This window comes from Lissotriton vulgaris, chromosome 10, assembly GCF_964263255.1.
Source record: "Lissotriton vulgaris chromosome 10, aLisVul1.2, whole genome shotgun sequence".
In the NCBI taxonomy this organism is placed as follows: Eukaryota; Metazoa; Chordata; class Amphibia; order Caudata; family Salamandridae; genus Lissotriton; species Lissotriton vulgaris.
This window is the reverse complement of record NC_141698.1, coordinates 282,448,918-282,464,375: the sequence shown is the minus strand read 5'-3', so window position 1 is coordinate 282,464,375 and position 15,458 is coordinate 282,448,918. Positions and strand designations below refer to the sequence as shown.

The 15,458-nt window shown below is 45.7% G+C and overlaps 1 protein-coding gene across 29 annotated transcripts in view; it reads left to right on the top strand.

The window, feature by feature from the left end:
• MAP4 (microtubule associated protein 4) overlaps positions 1 to 15,458 on the top strand; it is a 1,807,860-nt gene that overhangs the window by 1,414,916 nt on the left and 377,486 nt on the right. For 28 of the 29 annotated variants that reach the window (XM_086941043.1, XM_086941031.1, XM_086941029.1 and 25 more), the window contains one exon: positions 9,248 to 9,484. The exons of the other annotated variant lie outside the window; for it this stretch is intronic. In XM_086941043.1, coding sequence (XP_086797169.1) covers positions 9,248 to 9,484 — 237 coding nt within the window. The remainder of the gene's footprint in view (positions 1 to 9,247; positions 9,485 to 15,458) is intronic. 29 annotated transcript variants of the gene reach the window in all.

Here is a 15,458-nt window from a genome sequence, read left to right as displayed (position 1 = left end):
GACCGCGCAAGAATTCTATCACCGGGTGCAGGACTTTCGTGAAGCACCACGGAGCGGAAGACAGACCGAAAGGAAGGGCCGTGAACTCGAACACCTGACCCTTCCAAAGAAACTGCAGGAAACGACGGTGCGGGGGATGAATGGGAACCACCAGATAAGCGTCCTTCAAATCCAACCGCACCAACCAGTCCTGCGACAGAAGAATGTCGCGCAACAGATGGATGCCCTCCATCTTGAAGTGGCGATACACCAGCCACCCATTGAACTCTTTGAGGTTGGTGACTGGGCGACGTCCGCCACCTGGCTTGTCCACAAGAAATAGGTTGCTGATGAACCCTGAGGGATGCCGAGTTGAACGACGAACGGCCCCCTTGCGGAGCAAGTCCGTGACCTCCTCGTCTATCAACAACGCATCGGCCTCCGAGAACACCATCGGAAAAGGGGCACTCACCTGAAAGGGTTGGTCGTAGAATTCTATATGGAAACCGCGGACGGTTTGTAACACCCACGCGTCCGCGGTGAGGCATGCCCACTCTCCCCAGAAGGCCGCTAAACGGCCGCCAACACAAACTTGGTCTGCAGGAAGTACACTCACCGGAATTGGAGTTGTTTCCTGCTCCTTTCTTGAATCCGCGGCCTCCAAAACGTTGTCCTCTGGTGGGATAGAAGTTTGTGTAGTTGGCAGAGGTGTTATACTGCCCTCGTCCGGAGCCTTGCCCTCTGTTGCCTGCACTTTGCCCTGCACGGCCGGTCGCACGGCCCCTGCTGCGACCAGCCCCGGAGGAAAAACGCTGATGGAAAACACGCTTGATGCTGGATTGGGCTTTGTCCAGCGAGGTAAAGGTAGAGCCGAATTTTCCCAACTCCTTAATGAAAGGCTCGCCAAAGAGACCCCCTTGGGCCACAGCCCCCGCCTCCGAAGAGGCCAGATCTCCAAGTTTCGGGTCCAACTTAATTAGAAAGGACCGACGGCGCTCTGTGGAAAGGGCGCAGTTGGCGTTGCCCAGGAAAATGATCACCCGCTGTGCCCAATTAGACAGCACCTCAGGGTCAATGGACGCACCCGTGACCTTTGCTTCCTCCGCCATATCTAAAATCTTCGTGATCGGACCCACCGCGTCTAACAACTTATCCTGGCAGGACCGCCAAGAACGGTCGATGCCCTTGCGCGGGTCCTTCATGAACTTGGCCAGAAACGTCGCCATCTTGGCGTCCAGGTCCGGAGTCATGGCTACCTTGCCCTCCAACGATGGTCTAGGGCATTCCCCCCTCAGACACCCTCTGGCCTCCTTCTCCAGAGGTTTGCGAAGCCTGCTCGCCACAAACTTGGCCACTTTGTCGCCCGGGGCCCAAGCCGCTGACCGCGGATGAATAATTTCATCCGGGTCCAGCATGGCAGAGCTATCCCGAGGCAACTCCGCGGCCGAGCTCGAAGGACGCCAGGAACGCTCCGACTCGTCATCGTCGGCGGTATCTGGGGAATCCCTATCCGGGGAAGAAGGTGCAACCTCCGAAGGTGCCACCGGGACCGGGGCGGCGGGCTGCTCCGTGGGGGGCGCGGTCGCCTTTGCCAAGAAAGCGTCCCGAAGACGCTCAAAGGCGCCCTTGTCCACCACATGGGCACGCTCCGACGGCCCTTCCTTGCAAGGCTTCTTCGGTGCTGGAGGACCCTCCCCCGAAGGCCCTGGAAGATCAGCGCATGCCAACTTGGCGCACTCCTCAACAATACGAGCCGAAAGGCGGTCTTCCATAGGGCCGACTACCTCCGTCACACACCTATAGATAGAACTATCAACCGCCTGATAGAACTCCTCATCATTCAGGTAGGAATGGAGCTCCTCATAGTATTCATCCTCCATAATGAGAGCTACCCAGACAGGCGACCACACCAGACTCGGAGACTCCCAACGGTCACCACAATACAGCCCCAGACACTAGGGGGTACAAAGGTATTCCAACAGCCCGGAGGACCGTACAGCTTTTGGGCGGCAGGAACTGACCGCAATCAGGGCGCACTCGGACCCCACACAGCGCGCCGACCCACCACAAGGGACCAGGTCTGCCCCCCCCCCCCCCCCCCCCCTCCCCCACAGCGCGCTACCACACCAGGGGCTAAGGAGTGCTGAAACCGGCACCACCGCCAGCAACGCGGTAAAACCGCAATACAGACCCTCAACAGGGCGTAAGAGTGACAGAATCACTGAAATGGGGCTACAGACCCAGCTTCACCGAGCGTCACTGAGGGGGCACGAGGGCAAGGCTCTGCGTCCGTTGGAATCCTCAGCGCGGCTCCTCTGAAGAGAAACCCGCGCGAAGACCAACGAGACGCAGCAGTGCCCTCTAGCGGCTGATACACGCCGCGGAACCACAATGGGAACAAGGTCGCGAAAGGTGCGGAAAACCCGCCCCCGCGACGCAATTGGGACTCTGTGGAGAAAAAACAGCCACAACGCTTACACAGATCCCGAAAGCACAAGCAATAAAAACCCCAAAAGTGAGGTAAACACAATAACCCAAGAGCAAAGAGAAAACACTTAACTGGCTGCGGGAGCAGCGAAGAAAGAGGAAGAATGGAGAGAGGGGACTGCTTATATAAGGATAATGGACACTGTGAAAGGACTACCCTCGGATCCTTACAAGTTGGAGTGCTGGGACTTGAAGTTAAAGTCTGGGACATTTGCACTATGTTGATTTTATTTGATGTTTTCTTCCTTTTATTGAAACCGATGATGATGTTCCAATAAGAGCTTTTCTGGGCTGCTGTGCGTTTTGTGTTTTAATAAATGGCGGAGAAAGAAAAGCATAATCTGAGCCTCCGGTCCTGCCATAGAATCTCCCATCGGGGCATTTCAACATAAAAGGTCACTGTCCTAAAATCCTCTTTAGTTACTAGAAAAAAAGACACTGTTCTATCTTTTTTAAATCTTTTTCTGAGATGGTATTGAAACAGCTTCCTCTCCATCCTTTGTAGGTTTCAAGGGGCATATGAAAATAGATGGTCTAAATCTCTCCCTAAGCCAATGCCCCTTTGTGTACTTAGAAGCTACTTAAATGTATGTCCTGAATGGCATCAGTACTTTTGATTCTTCCAGCTAGGGAGTGGAAAGGTTTTGGTGGCTAGTCTTCTCTACTAGGAATTGCATAGATCTGGGCTCCGTTTGAGATGCATTCAGTGTTTTTGACCTCAGCAGATTACACACTTCGTTGCAGTCTCCTTGATTCTTATACCGTGCAGGTCATGAAAATTTGGTTAATGTTACTTTTGATTGCAGGGTGTTGTGAAAACATCCTCTGGTTAGTGAAATAATTTGTGGTGTAGACTCCCCTGAGATCTGAAGGGAGCCCGATAGTGATTTGATACTAGAAGCGAGTTACTGAAGTTGACTCATATGATCTTTGTGCTGGCTGTGTTGTGCTTGTAGTCATGTTTTTGCCAGATTGTGTTCTCTAACTTAACAGAAGGCCATTTATACATTTCTTTCACATTTTTTTCCTTCTAACCCCCATCCTCCTCCTAGCACTTCTAATCCCTGTGCACCTCACTTAATCAGGCCACCTTCATCTTACTTACCACACTCCCTCGGGCAACTGCCTTCCTCTTTAATCCTTTGCGACTGCCTTTTTCTCAGTCATCCTTGCTGTCTCTTTCCTCTCCCTTATATCTTCCCACATGCGTACCCTTGATTTCCTATACCTATACTTCATATTACCTTTTTAATCCTACTACCTCATATTACTCACACCCTGCCTACCACAACTGTAGCTCCTGCTGGAGCATGAAGGCTTGCCTTCATCTTTTACCTCAACCCTTTCATTTCTCTTTAAAGGCATCGCAATGACCACAGACATTGAATACTGACATGAACAAATACAAATCTTTCTTATTCACTGCTTCCCCATATCTACACTTTCACAATAAATCACAACAAGTGCTTTTTTCTGGGTGACGTCAATCTCTGGTTCAACCAACCTGACCTTGCCTAAATAAAATCCATCACAGCATAACTAGAGGACCTCCTTTTCTCCTAACTTGTACCTGTGTAACAACGAATGCAGCTGAACACACAGACTTCATGAATCAATCAATGAACTCGGATTTGTAGAGCGCGGCTAATCATCGGCGAGGGTATGCAGGTGCTAGTTGCAGTGTGGTAACTCGTCCCAGTAACTGAAAACTTCCCCATAGTATGGATCCACAATCACTGCCTCGCCTTTCAGATCAACTACCACAGGTAGAGTGTACAACAAAGCTACAGACAATGGAAACACCTCGCATTTCAGCACTTGACATTCATCTATTCAAGAGCTCTCTTAAACAGCAAAAGTGAAGCACTTCTACAACGGAGTTACCCTATCATTTAATGGACAAATAAAAAGAGAATTCCTTGGATCGATAAAAATTTTAAAAATACTGAAAGCAGAGCAAGGTATACTGCAATAGTGGAAGGGACAATCAAGCTGCTGTTGGATATTCAGATCAAGCCTCAAGAAAGCAAAACAAAACCTCCATTACTCCACATGGATGTATAATGCGAAATGCTCATCCATTGAACTAACTTACCCTGCCCTGACCGTTGATTGTGTGGCTTTTCAAGTTTACAGACCTAGACTGGAGCCTTCGAGTGGCCCAAGGGCAAGACCGATCGCTCAGCTCAGATGATGCTTTTTCCAGACTATACACTAAAGTTCCCACAACAATGTTGGTATCTTCTGGAGATGAAGCAAAAACTATGTGCCATGCCGTTTCAATATATGTTGCTCTTCCTTTGCTCAAGGTCATTCACTAGGACAGGATTCTGGTATTTGATACTCCTGGGTGCACTTGGAGCTTGGTGAACAACCAGACTTCATTCAAGAAAGATCCTCCCCCCCACAAGCTCAGGGCAGGAAAGACATGGCCCATGTCTTTGGGAGTGGCTTCCGCAGCAGAAACCGAAACCAACACCAATTTGAAGATGAACTAGCCAAAAGTTGTTGTGTCCCTGCTTGGTCGAGTGCTCCCTATGTGATGCCATTGACAATTCTTAATGACTGTATCCTTGACTTTTTCGCTCCTGGATATGCAGGTGATAATCATATGACGTTCGCTTAACAGCCAGCACGTTAGTGAGACTTTTCACCCTCTTTGTCTTCAGACGATTGCCCACTACCCTTGATCTATATCTCTTTTCAGCATGTCTTATTTATTAAATGATTTATGTTAGTGTGAGCGGGATGGGCGAAAGAAGAAGCGAGGAGGCCAGATTACGGGCTCAATGATGCTATTTTATTTGAGGTTACAGCACCAAAATAAAAGTCAATATGGAAGAGTTGTAATCGTCTTCTCTCCTGGACGATGTCTGGGTCGTCTTTCCTTTGATCCGTGGCCGTTCTTCTGCTTGGGGTGGGGAAAGGATGTCCCAGGAGGCTCGTAGTGGGGGGAGAAGCAATACAGAAAAGAAGTGGTTAATAAACCTTGTCCTTGCACTGGTCTGGCAGGACAGAACCCTTCACCGTTTAAAGAAGCCCATAGGGTTGCGGCGTATATCTACTAAGGGCAAAACAGAGATGGACTGAATAGGAGGGAGAAGCACGGCATCCGTGAAAAGAAAAGAGATACGATTCTCTGATCAGGTGCTGTGTAAGACTTTGAGACGTCTCTGAACCAGCACAGCCAGTCAACCCAGAAGCGACATGCAACAGTGGTGAGGTCAAAAGTGGCAAAGTGCTATAGCGTTAGGGATCGGGTAGGTGTAGGAGACGGTGGGTGACCCACACACAAACAGTGAATATACTTGGTGAACCCTTAATCTAACCTCCCCGCCGACCCTCCCCATTACTCCTTCCCAAGTCACGTACCGCATCAGCCGCGGCTCTCCAGCATCCTCCGGGGGCGTCCACCACTCCTCCGTCCAGGAGTAGAGTCCTCCGTCTCCTTCCAGGTCCTGAATGTTGGAGCCCTCTGTGGTATCCTTCCCGTCACTCGCGAAGCTCCGCTCTCGGTACGGCTCTTGTAGCACAGCGTCTTCCTGTAGCACAGCGTCTTCCTGTTCCTCCCTTACCTCCGAGCACCACGACGCGCCTCCCTGGTTCTCCGGTTCTGCTTTTAGTGGGCGTGACCCCGCCCCTCCGTGTCTCGATTGGTCGTGACATCCCTGAAGGCAATGAGAAGCAGGAGGTATTAACTCCTGCTTCTTCGGTCCTGGTATAGTGCTATATGCGGTTGCCATGTCCGGGGGATTTAAGGGCAGGAGCGATATTGGGGCATTCCCGTCGACCCTCTCGCATTTAGGTTGGTAATTTCTGCTTTTCTTAATGGACGACAAATGTTTAACTTTTAGAAGTGTGGGGTACAGGATGGCAGAACATCTTTATTCAAATAATCCCAAGATGCTTATTTGACCCCTCCCCAATTGAACTATCGATAGGACGTTGGGGGGACTGGTTACAATGGAAGATTAACTCCTGGCAACTTTCGGATGAAAAATTAGACGAGTTTCTCCAAGAAGAACTGAACCATTTGTTTACTTGCAATAAGAGCTCAGTCATGTCAGAAGCTTCCCTATGGGAAGCTATGACGCTAGTCATTAGGGAGGATATTATTTATTTTGCAGCTCAACAAAAAAAAAAAGTGTCTGAATGCCTGGCACTAAATTATAAGATAGCGGAGCTTGAAGGGATCAAGTTCCAGTCAACTTGCAAGATCTCCAGCAGATGCCTGGAGGCCTTCAGATAATCACTGCATACTACAATTCGCTAAAGCAGCTATACTGGCTTTAATATACAAAACTTAATGCTGGAGGTAAATCTGGTGCATAACAAATTAAGCTATCTTGGAAAGGTAAAGAACCCAGCAAGACACCAAGTAATGACTTTCCTTCCCAAACCAAGTATTGATCATGTAACTGCTCTCAAATCTGATCTCTTTCCTTGGGTAAATCCTAGGACTCTTTAAAATGATAATAGATCCAATGGACTACATGAAGTATGCCCATGGCTTACTCAGGATAGGACCCACCATTTGCCACACCATACTGCCCTACCTCAATTTCTGTCTTTACTTCCCTTAGTTGGGCCACTCAACATAAAACTTAGAGGAATGGAAGTTGGTTGTGTCAGTCACAAGTAAATGTCCCGTCAGGGGAAAAAACTAATTGGGGTCTGGGTTTTTCAGATATTCAGCGCTATTATCAAACTGCACAACTATTCCTGAACAGCGATTGGATGTATGTTGATAAAGTTGATCCAGTGGTAATATTGGAAATAGAGGATGTGGTACTCCTTTGTCTTCTGTCCTATTTTATGGCAAAAAGGAATTCAGGTCCCTGCTCTTTATCTCTTAGATACCCGTTGATTGCACCAAGCCATGTGGGACATTAAATGGCATGGCAGTTTAATGGGGGAGAATCCGTTTTGGCCCAGGTAATTGCTTCTGGCAGTAACTCAACTGCTAGCTTTTCTGGATAGAACAACATTGGAATATCCAGAGTGTAGGGCGTGCGTGGTTCTTCAAATATAAAAACATGTAAGTAACTCAGAGAGGAATTTACAGATTAGGCATGCTCTTGATACCGCCAAAGGCCATCTATTCACGGTCCCTGAATACAACCGCCTTAAATTCAAGCTCTTAATTGAACGCATGGGGGGGAAAAATGCCCTATCTAGACTGTACTGCCCTAGTTACCATCCCAGATCCAATATTACAGTTAAGGGTGAGATGCAAGACCGGCCCTGGTCTCTTGGAGCAGGAGGAGGAGGAGAAGAAATTGCTGGAAGCAAAGATTGCTGCCATAGAGATGGTGATGCTGGCTAGGCTCCCTCTTATCCAAATTCGCTTTTCCCATCAAGTCTGCTTCATACCAGAATATATACAGAAAATAAGTTGAGGTTACTCCTAAATTTATCCTAGGTGTCAACATAATTCTAGTACCTTTTCCCATGTGGTATAAGGCTATCCAACGCTTCAAGCATATTGGCACAGAATACGCAGTGCCCTAGTTCAGGTGGTTGGGGGGCAGATCCCATGTAGCCTTAAGGTGGCACTATTGGGGATAACTTCTGAGCAGGCAGTGGCTAGCCACAGCAAAAGCTGGTAGTCTTGGGCTTCATGGTCTCCCATAGGGGAATTGTCTGTACATGGAAGGTGCTGGCAGCTCAGTCATTGCATGACTAGTTCAGAGCCATTGATTTTTGTGCCGCTTTTAACGAGAGTATACAAGGCAAGAGGATGTCCCAAGAAGCATGGTATAATACAAGGCAAGTGGCTGAAGTGTCTCCATCGAGAATAGTCTTGGTACATAGTAGGGGTGAGGTCCCAAGATCCGACTAAGCGAAGTTCTTATGTCTGGCATTCATAAGAAAGGTTAATATTGGTAATGTGAATCCGGGTGAAAATGGATTGTCTATCCTGCTTGTTGATTTTGGTATTTTGTTGCTTGGATGAAAATGCTAATACAGTAATGTAAATGAAAAAGGACAATCATTGGGTTGAAGATTTATAATGCTTGGCATTTGCATTGTTACCAAGCCTCAACACTTGTAGTAAGCCATGTACTTAAATGAAGTTCTTATTACTTAAAACCGAATACAAGTTTGAAATGCAGTCCCCTGTACTAGCAGTCTGATGGTGACGTTTTGTGTTTCCTGAGCTGCTTGCAGGAACTTTAATCAATCAGATAATGTCCCGTCCCTTTACGTTGGGTGATCCCTGATTGACAGACCAAGCATATGTCTCAAAGGAATTTTAAGAAGCCCTAGGATTCAGCACCCAGCGAAAGATGGAAGATTTTAGGGATGATATTTAAAAATCTCTGGCAAGCTGCCCCCTTTCCCTACAAATATATCACTTCTACAGTCAATATGCCATTAAGTATTTTTAAATGGATAGTGTTCCCCTTTAATTCTACCCTAGAGCAGAAAGGGAAACAAAATGGGAATTGCCAATGCTTGTTTAACTGAGGTAGGAGTAACCAGTGCAGTATAGAGAAATATTCAGTTTGTGTTCCTTGAAATTGGTCTGTTTTGATGTATATGTGATGCCTAGTGCTGCACTATATAAGCAGTAATTGATATCTTACTCCTTCTCTTTCCTGTTCTCCTATTTTTGCTACTTAACTCAGAAAACAGAATATTCCTTTTTCAGTTGCCCTAGAACATATTCTGGGATTTCAGTTGCATTCAAATGTTATTTCTTTTCTTTTTGTTGTGTGCGTTTCTTTCTGTTGTGTGTGCCTGTGCGTTCTTGGGTGTTGCTTGTGGATAATTAAAGGCTTCAGCAGTCGCTGCCTCAGCCAAGCCTGCAGCTGCCAAAGGCAGACCAGCCTCCACCACGACCCCCAAGCTATCTACGCCTCCCCCAGACAAAAAAACAAGTAGCCCTGCTCCAGTTGCTTCTTCCACTCCCAAACGGCCTGCGTCCAGCTCTGCACGGCCCTCCAACTTAACACACACAGATCCTTCCACGTCTCGGACTTCCAGCTTCTCGCCCAAGGAGATGAAACCAAAGGTAAGAGAGTAGTGTTTGTCCATTATCAGACAATTGCTCGAACTAGCTTTTGCACTCAACAACGTAGAGCACACAGCTACCTTCATAAATCTGAATTTTATAGCTATTCAATTTTGTGGTATTGAAGAGATGAAAGGGTACTGTGGGTAAGGCTGTGATTTGTGAATAGGCCTTGGTTGATTGCCCCTGAAGAATAATAGACGTATGCTGATATATTAATTGCAGTGATTGGTCAAAATTACCGAATATGCAGTCGAAACAGAAATATGCATGCTGTGACAAGTACAATACAATGCAACTGTTTTTAATGTCATTCAAGTAGGTGCAAGCTAATCTGGTGCATAACAAATTAAGTATCTTGGAAAGGTAAAAGAACACAGCAAGACACCAAGTTATGACTCTCCTTCCCAAGCCAAGTATTGATCAAGTAACTACCCTCAAATCTAATCTCCTTCCTTGGGTAAATCCTAGGACTCTTTAAAATAATAATAGAACCAAAATATTATATGAAGTATGCCCAAGGCTTACTCTGCATAGGACCTTCCATTTGCGACACCATACTGCCCTCCCTCAATTTCTGGCTTTACTTCCCTATGGTGGGCCAGTCAACATAAAGCTTAGAGGAATGCAAGTTGGTGTCAGTCACTAGTGAATGCCCATCATGGGACTACTCTAATTGAAGTGCGGTAAGTAAAGAATTATTCTTCAGTGTGGTTTATTTCCTGTTGATTGAATCTCTTGAATGACAGGTTTTGCAGTACCCATCACAGATGCATGCTGTAGGTACAGTAGACGTGGAACATAGGGCCACATTCTGCTGAAGCCACATGGAGACTGGGTAGCAATCCCCTGAGTTGTCAACATATGTCTGGTTTCATTCATGCTACTTAAGTGACTTTGTCCTTTTCTGTATGAGCCCTTCTATCTTGTGGGAAGTAGTTACTCGAATCACATCTTTTAAAAATATGCTCAATTAGCTGAGCAACGTCAGAGGTAATTCTTTAAACTACAGATCCTGGCCAGGGGAGAAGTTAGTCTCAATTACATTCAAATTTCTTTGCCTCCTTTAAGATGAAAAAGCCCATCACATTACATTTATGATCTTTACTTCTGCGGAGGTCGAAACCTCTCCAAGTAGAAGCATGATTCAATTGAAAATCTGGCACAGAGTAAGAATATCTGAATATAAAACAAGTTTAATGAAGCACGCAATTTACTTATTGTACTTTCTGATCAGTTTCATTAAAGAAACTTGTATTCAAAGTAGGAATTAATAATATGGCCAAGGTTTATTAGATAAATATCTTTATTGGGAATAAAATCAGACTCTGATCCCAGCTTGAAGCTGGTTCTTCGATTTCCGGTTTTAATTTCGGAGTCAAGTGGTTTGCAGTAGCCCACAGGGTACTAGACAGCAGACAAGTAGTTTCCAGGAAGGGCGAACTCCAGCGGAAAACTAAATGAATTTGCTCTCAAGTTCTTTGAGAAAATGAATCAAGCTAGTATATCAACCACTGTACAGGTAAAGGACACTCCCAACTCCTTCCAAACAAGTGTCTAGCAGAGTACTTTTTAATAGCTTTTTCTCCTTCTTTACGGTATACAGACAAAATATCGAATCAAAAATATAGAATAGCACTAATATCGAAGTCAAAATATAGAATGGACAAAATATCGAATGGACAGAATATAGTCAACAAAAATATCGAATTTAAGGTAAGTAATTTAATATCGAATTTCATAAATATAGAAAGTCAAAATACCGAAGTATATAATATAGGTATTAAATATATCGAATTTCTAATAATATAAAAAAAAATGTGTGTTTTGTTTGTTAGCTTATGTGTGAAAAGTGTATATTTATTTTCTAATTTATTTTAAGTAATGCATTTTGTTATTTAATTTTTACGTAATTTAATTCTGTAGCAGGTTGTGGGTTTATAGGGGAATAGGATGGAAGTAATTTAATTATAATTAAATATTTAAATTTAGTGGTATTTATTTTGAATTAATTCATTTTTATTTGGTAATTAATTAAATTTTAATTGCCAAATAATGTTAATTGATTAATTGATGATGTTAATTTTATTGATTTATTTTCCGTAGCAGGTTGTGGGTTTATAGGGGAATAGGGTGGAAAGTAATTTAATTATAATTAATAAATAGATTTGTTTATTTATTGGTATTTATCTTGAAATAATTGTTAATTTTTGATTGGTAATTAATTACATTTTAATTGGTAATACATTTTGATTAATTGATAATTATGTTAATTTTATAAATTAATTTCCCGTTGTGGGTTTATAGGGGAATAGGGTGGGAAGTAATTTAATTGTCATTAATTAAATATTTTAATTTATTGGTATTTATTTTGAATTAGTTGTTAATTGTTAATTAATTAATTGGTAATTTGTATTAATAGGTAATTAATTTTAATAATTAATATTGATTTGTATTTTTAATTGATTAATTATATTATATTAAATTTTTAATTACTTATACTTAATTTGTTATTGGTATTAATATATATTTTTTTAAAATAATATATGAAGTATTTACTTTCCCTACTGTTGCATTCACTGAAGTGGGAATAGTAATTTTTACCCCTACGCTATCCGACGCTTTCCCTACTGTTGCACTCTGGAGTGGGAATAGTAATTTTCACCCCTACGCTATCCAGCGCTTTCCCTACTGTTGCACTCTCTGGAGTGGGAATAGTAATTTAAACCCCTACGCTATCCAACGCTTTCCCTACTGTTGCACCCTCTGGAGTGGGAATAGTATTTTTTACACCTACGCTATCCAATGCGTTCCCTACTGTTGCACTCAGGAGTGGAAATAGTAATTTTTACCCCTACGCTATCCAACGCTTTCCCTACTGTTGCACTCACTGGAGTGGGAATAGTAATTGTTACCCCTACGCTATCCAATGCTTTCCCTACTGTTGCACTCACTGGAGTGGGAATAGTAAATTTTACTCTCCTGCTATCCTACAGTAAAATGTTTGCCTATTATTAATTAATATTATGTTAACACACACACTGGGGCGTTCATTGGACTTCCAATCCCACAAGACTTTGTGCTTTCACTCACTGGAGTTAGATTGGTTACAGCACCTGGATATTGATTGGATGGTCACGTGTCAGCACTCGCTATGTAGCAGCGCACCTCTGAAGAAGGGCGGAGCCAGAAACGCGTCAGGTGCTGCAAGACGCTGGGTGTGCCACAAATCTTCCTTGACCTCATGAACGCCGAGTGGAGTGCACCCCGCAAATGGGCAACCTGTGAACCTTAACTTGCCCCAGTATTGGAACTTTCATAGATTCCCATGCTTTGTATCATTCCCCGTCGTCGGACTGGGAGTCTCGGTAATAAAAAATATCATAGTAGTAGGTACAAAAGAGAAAGGAAAGGCCTAGCCTCATTCCCTTTTGTAACATATCAGCCTCTTTTTGTAAAAGAGACCAAACTCTAGGCGTCAGCCAATCAGAAGAGCCTCACCCTTAGAACCTTCCTGAAGGAACCTCAGAGCCTCAGATTTTCTACCGCACGTTGTGCTAGGGAGTCTCCATTGAGCTCTGCTCTATTTCTACTCTTTAAAACTCATTTCTATAGATATTTCTTCAGATTTTTCTTCAGATTCTTCAGGAAACACCTTTCTTCATCAAAATGGCTGAAGTTGAGAAGAAAAAAGCCCTTTTTAAACCCTGTTCCACCTTTGGTAAGAAGAGGCTGTTTGTGGAAGACAAACACAAGGATTGCATTTACTGCCTGTATCCTGATCACAAGGCAGAGGACTGTCGAATTTGCCGCACTCTCTCCACCAAGACCTTGAGAGATCGTGCTGGAAGGCTTCTGACATGGTTGCAGAAGCAGAAGGAGAGGAAACATGGAGTTTCCAGTGATGAGGAAGAATCAGTGTCCTGCGCTTCTTCTAAAAGGTCAGTGAAAAGGGGTAGAGGTTCCCCTTCTTCCTCTACTGGGCGCCCCTCTAAGGCTTCAAGGAAGACCCCCAGTGAGCCTGATGGCGGGGGTTCAGGAGGTCCCCCCCACCACGGTGGGTCGGGCAAGGCAGAACTGGTTTCGCCTCCTAAGGGTGAGAAGACAGACCCAGCCTTCAAGAAACCCTCTTCACACTCTTCTGAGAGGAGTTCCAAGTCCTCTACGACGAAGACATCGTCGACGGTGGCTCCGTCGACGACGAAAATGAAGCCAAAGATCCAATTGGTTCCCTCGACGGGCTCGTCGACGGGAGCGTCGACGGCTAAAGCACCGTCGTCGTCGAAGAAGAGCTCGACGACTGCAGCTTCGACGGACAGTATGCCGACGACATCGTCGACGAAGGTGAAGACATCGTCGACGAAGAAGCCGTCGTCGTCGACGGCGGTGGCGACGACGGCGATGCCGACGACGACGTCTACGACTACGACGCCGTCGACGATGGGGTCGACTACGGTGGCGACGACGGTCATGTCGTCGACGAGTGCTTCAACGACGACAACAATTTCGACATCGACGGCGGGCTCGTCGTCGGTGGCGTCGACGACGACTTCCTCCATTCCTATCTCGTCGACGAGGATTTCACCGGCATCGACAGAGCAGCCTACAATACTGGCTGCAGAGAGGAGGGTGACGATTTCTCTTACGAGGATCACGCCTGAAATGACGTCCCCAAGGAGACTGCCATCATTACCTCCCACAATGTTGCTAGACCAGGAGGACTCTGAGGGAGACGGTCAGGATGGCTTTGATTATGCGAATAGCCCTTCGCAACTTCTCATTAAAAGTCAAGAAACTGACTCGGAGGAAGCATATGAACAAGGGGGCAGTTACTACCCACAAACTGACGACCCAAGGGAATATGAATCACAGGACATGGTTTCAGTCCCGACGTCCTTCCTACATGACCTGCACAAGATGTTGCAAGACTATAAATCCAAGGCCGAGCGCCCAGCTCCGAGAAGATCTATTCCATCAACTCCAGTTAAGGACCACTCTTCAATTGTCCCACCTATGCACCCGGTGCAGTCTCCTCCTCAACCACAGCGGCCACTGCCCCAGACTCCTTCTGAACCAGCAGATGATCCGGATAGGGATCATGATAATGAAACGGATGGGTCTTCCGATAATCGTCCGGACTCGGATCAGGATGGAGATGAATACAATGATTACGTCCACCCGGATCAGGCTTCACCACACCAGGACCTAGGCGATTCTCCTCCTGCTGACATCGGTAGTTTTCACCAACTGATGGAACGTGCAGCCGGCCGATTTAAGTTGGTCTTGCCTGCGCAAACAACGGATTGTTTCTTGTATGACTTTAAAGACACTCACCGTAAGTCTACGAGGTCCATTCCGATTGTGGACCATATATGGGAGGAGGGGTTAAAAACCATGAAAAACCCAGCCACGGTAGTCCCTGTGCTACCGGGCCTTGACCAGAAGTATAAAGCGCCTGAGGATGGACCGGCTGCCCTGACAGGTCATCCCAGGCCGGACTCTGTAATCTCACAGGCAGCGCAAAGGAAGTCACGGAACCCTTCTGCACCCTTGACGGCCCCTCCCGATAAGGATGGACGTCGGTTGGATAGCACAGGCAAGAGATTTTCATCCATCGCTAGCTTTCTGGTTCGCGCAGCCAATGCTTTGGCGATACTGGGACGATATGATCGCCAGTTGTGGTGCGATATTGCTCCCTATTTGGATCAACTTCCTCCAGAATCAGGACTGGAAGCCAAGAAGACCTTGCAAGAAGGTGAAGCGGTCTCCATGGAGATCATAGACTGTGCCATGGACATTGCCACTACGTCCTTTAGAGCTTTGGCAGGAGCGGCAGTGTTACGGCGCCAGGGGTGGCTAAAAGCGACGTGGTTTAGACCAGAAATCCAAAATAAGGTCCTGGATCTACCTTTTGATGGCGAGGCACTCTTCGGCAAACTCATCGACGACACACTTCAGGAGATAAAAAAGGACA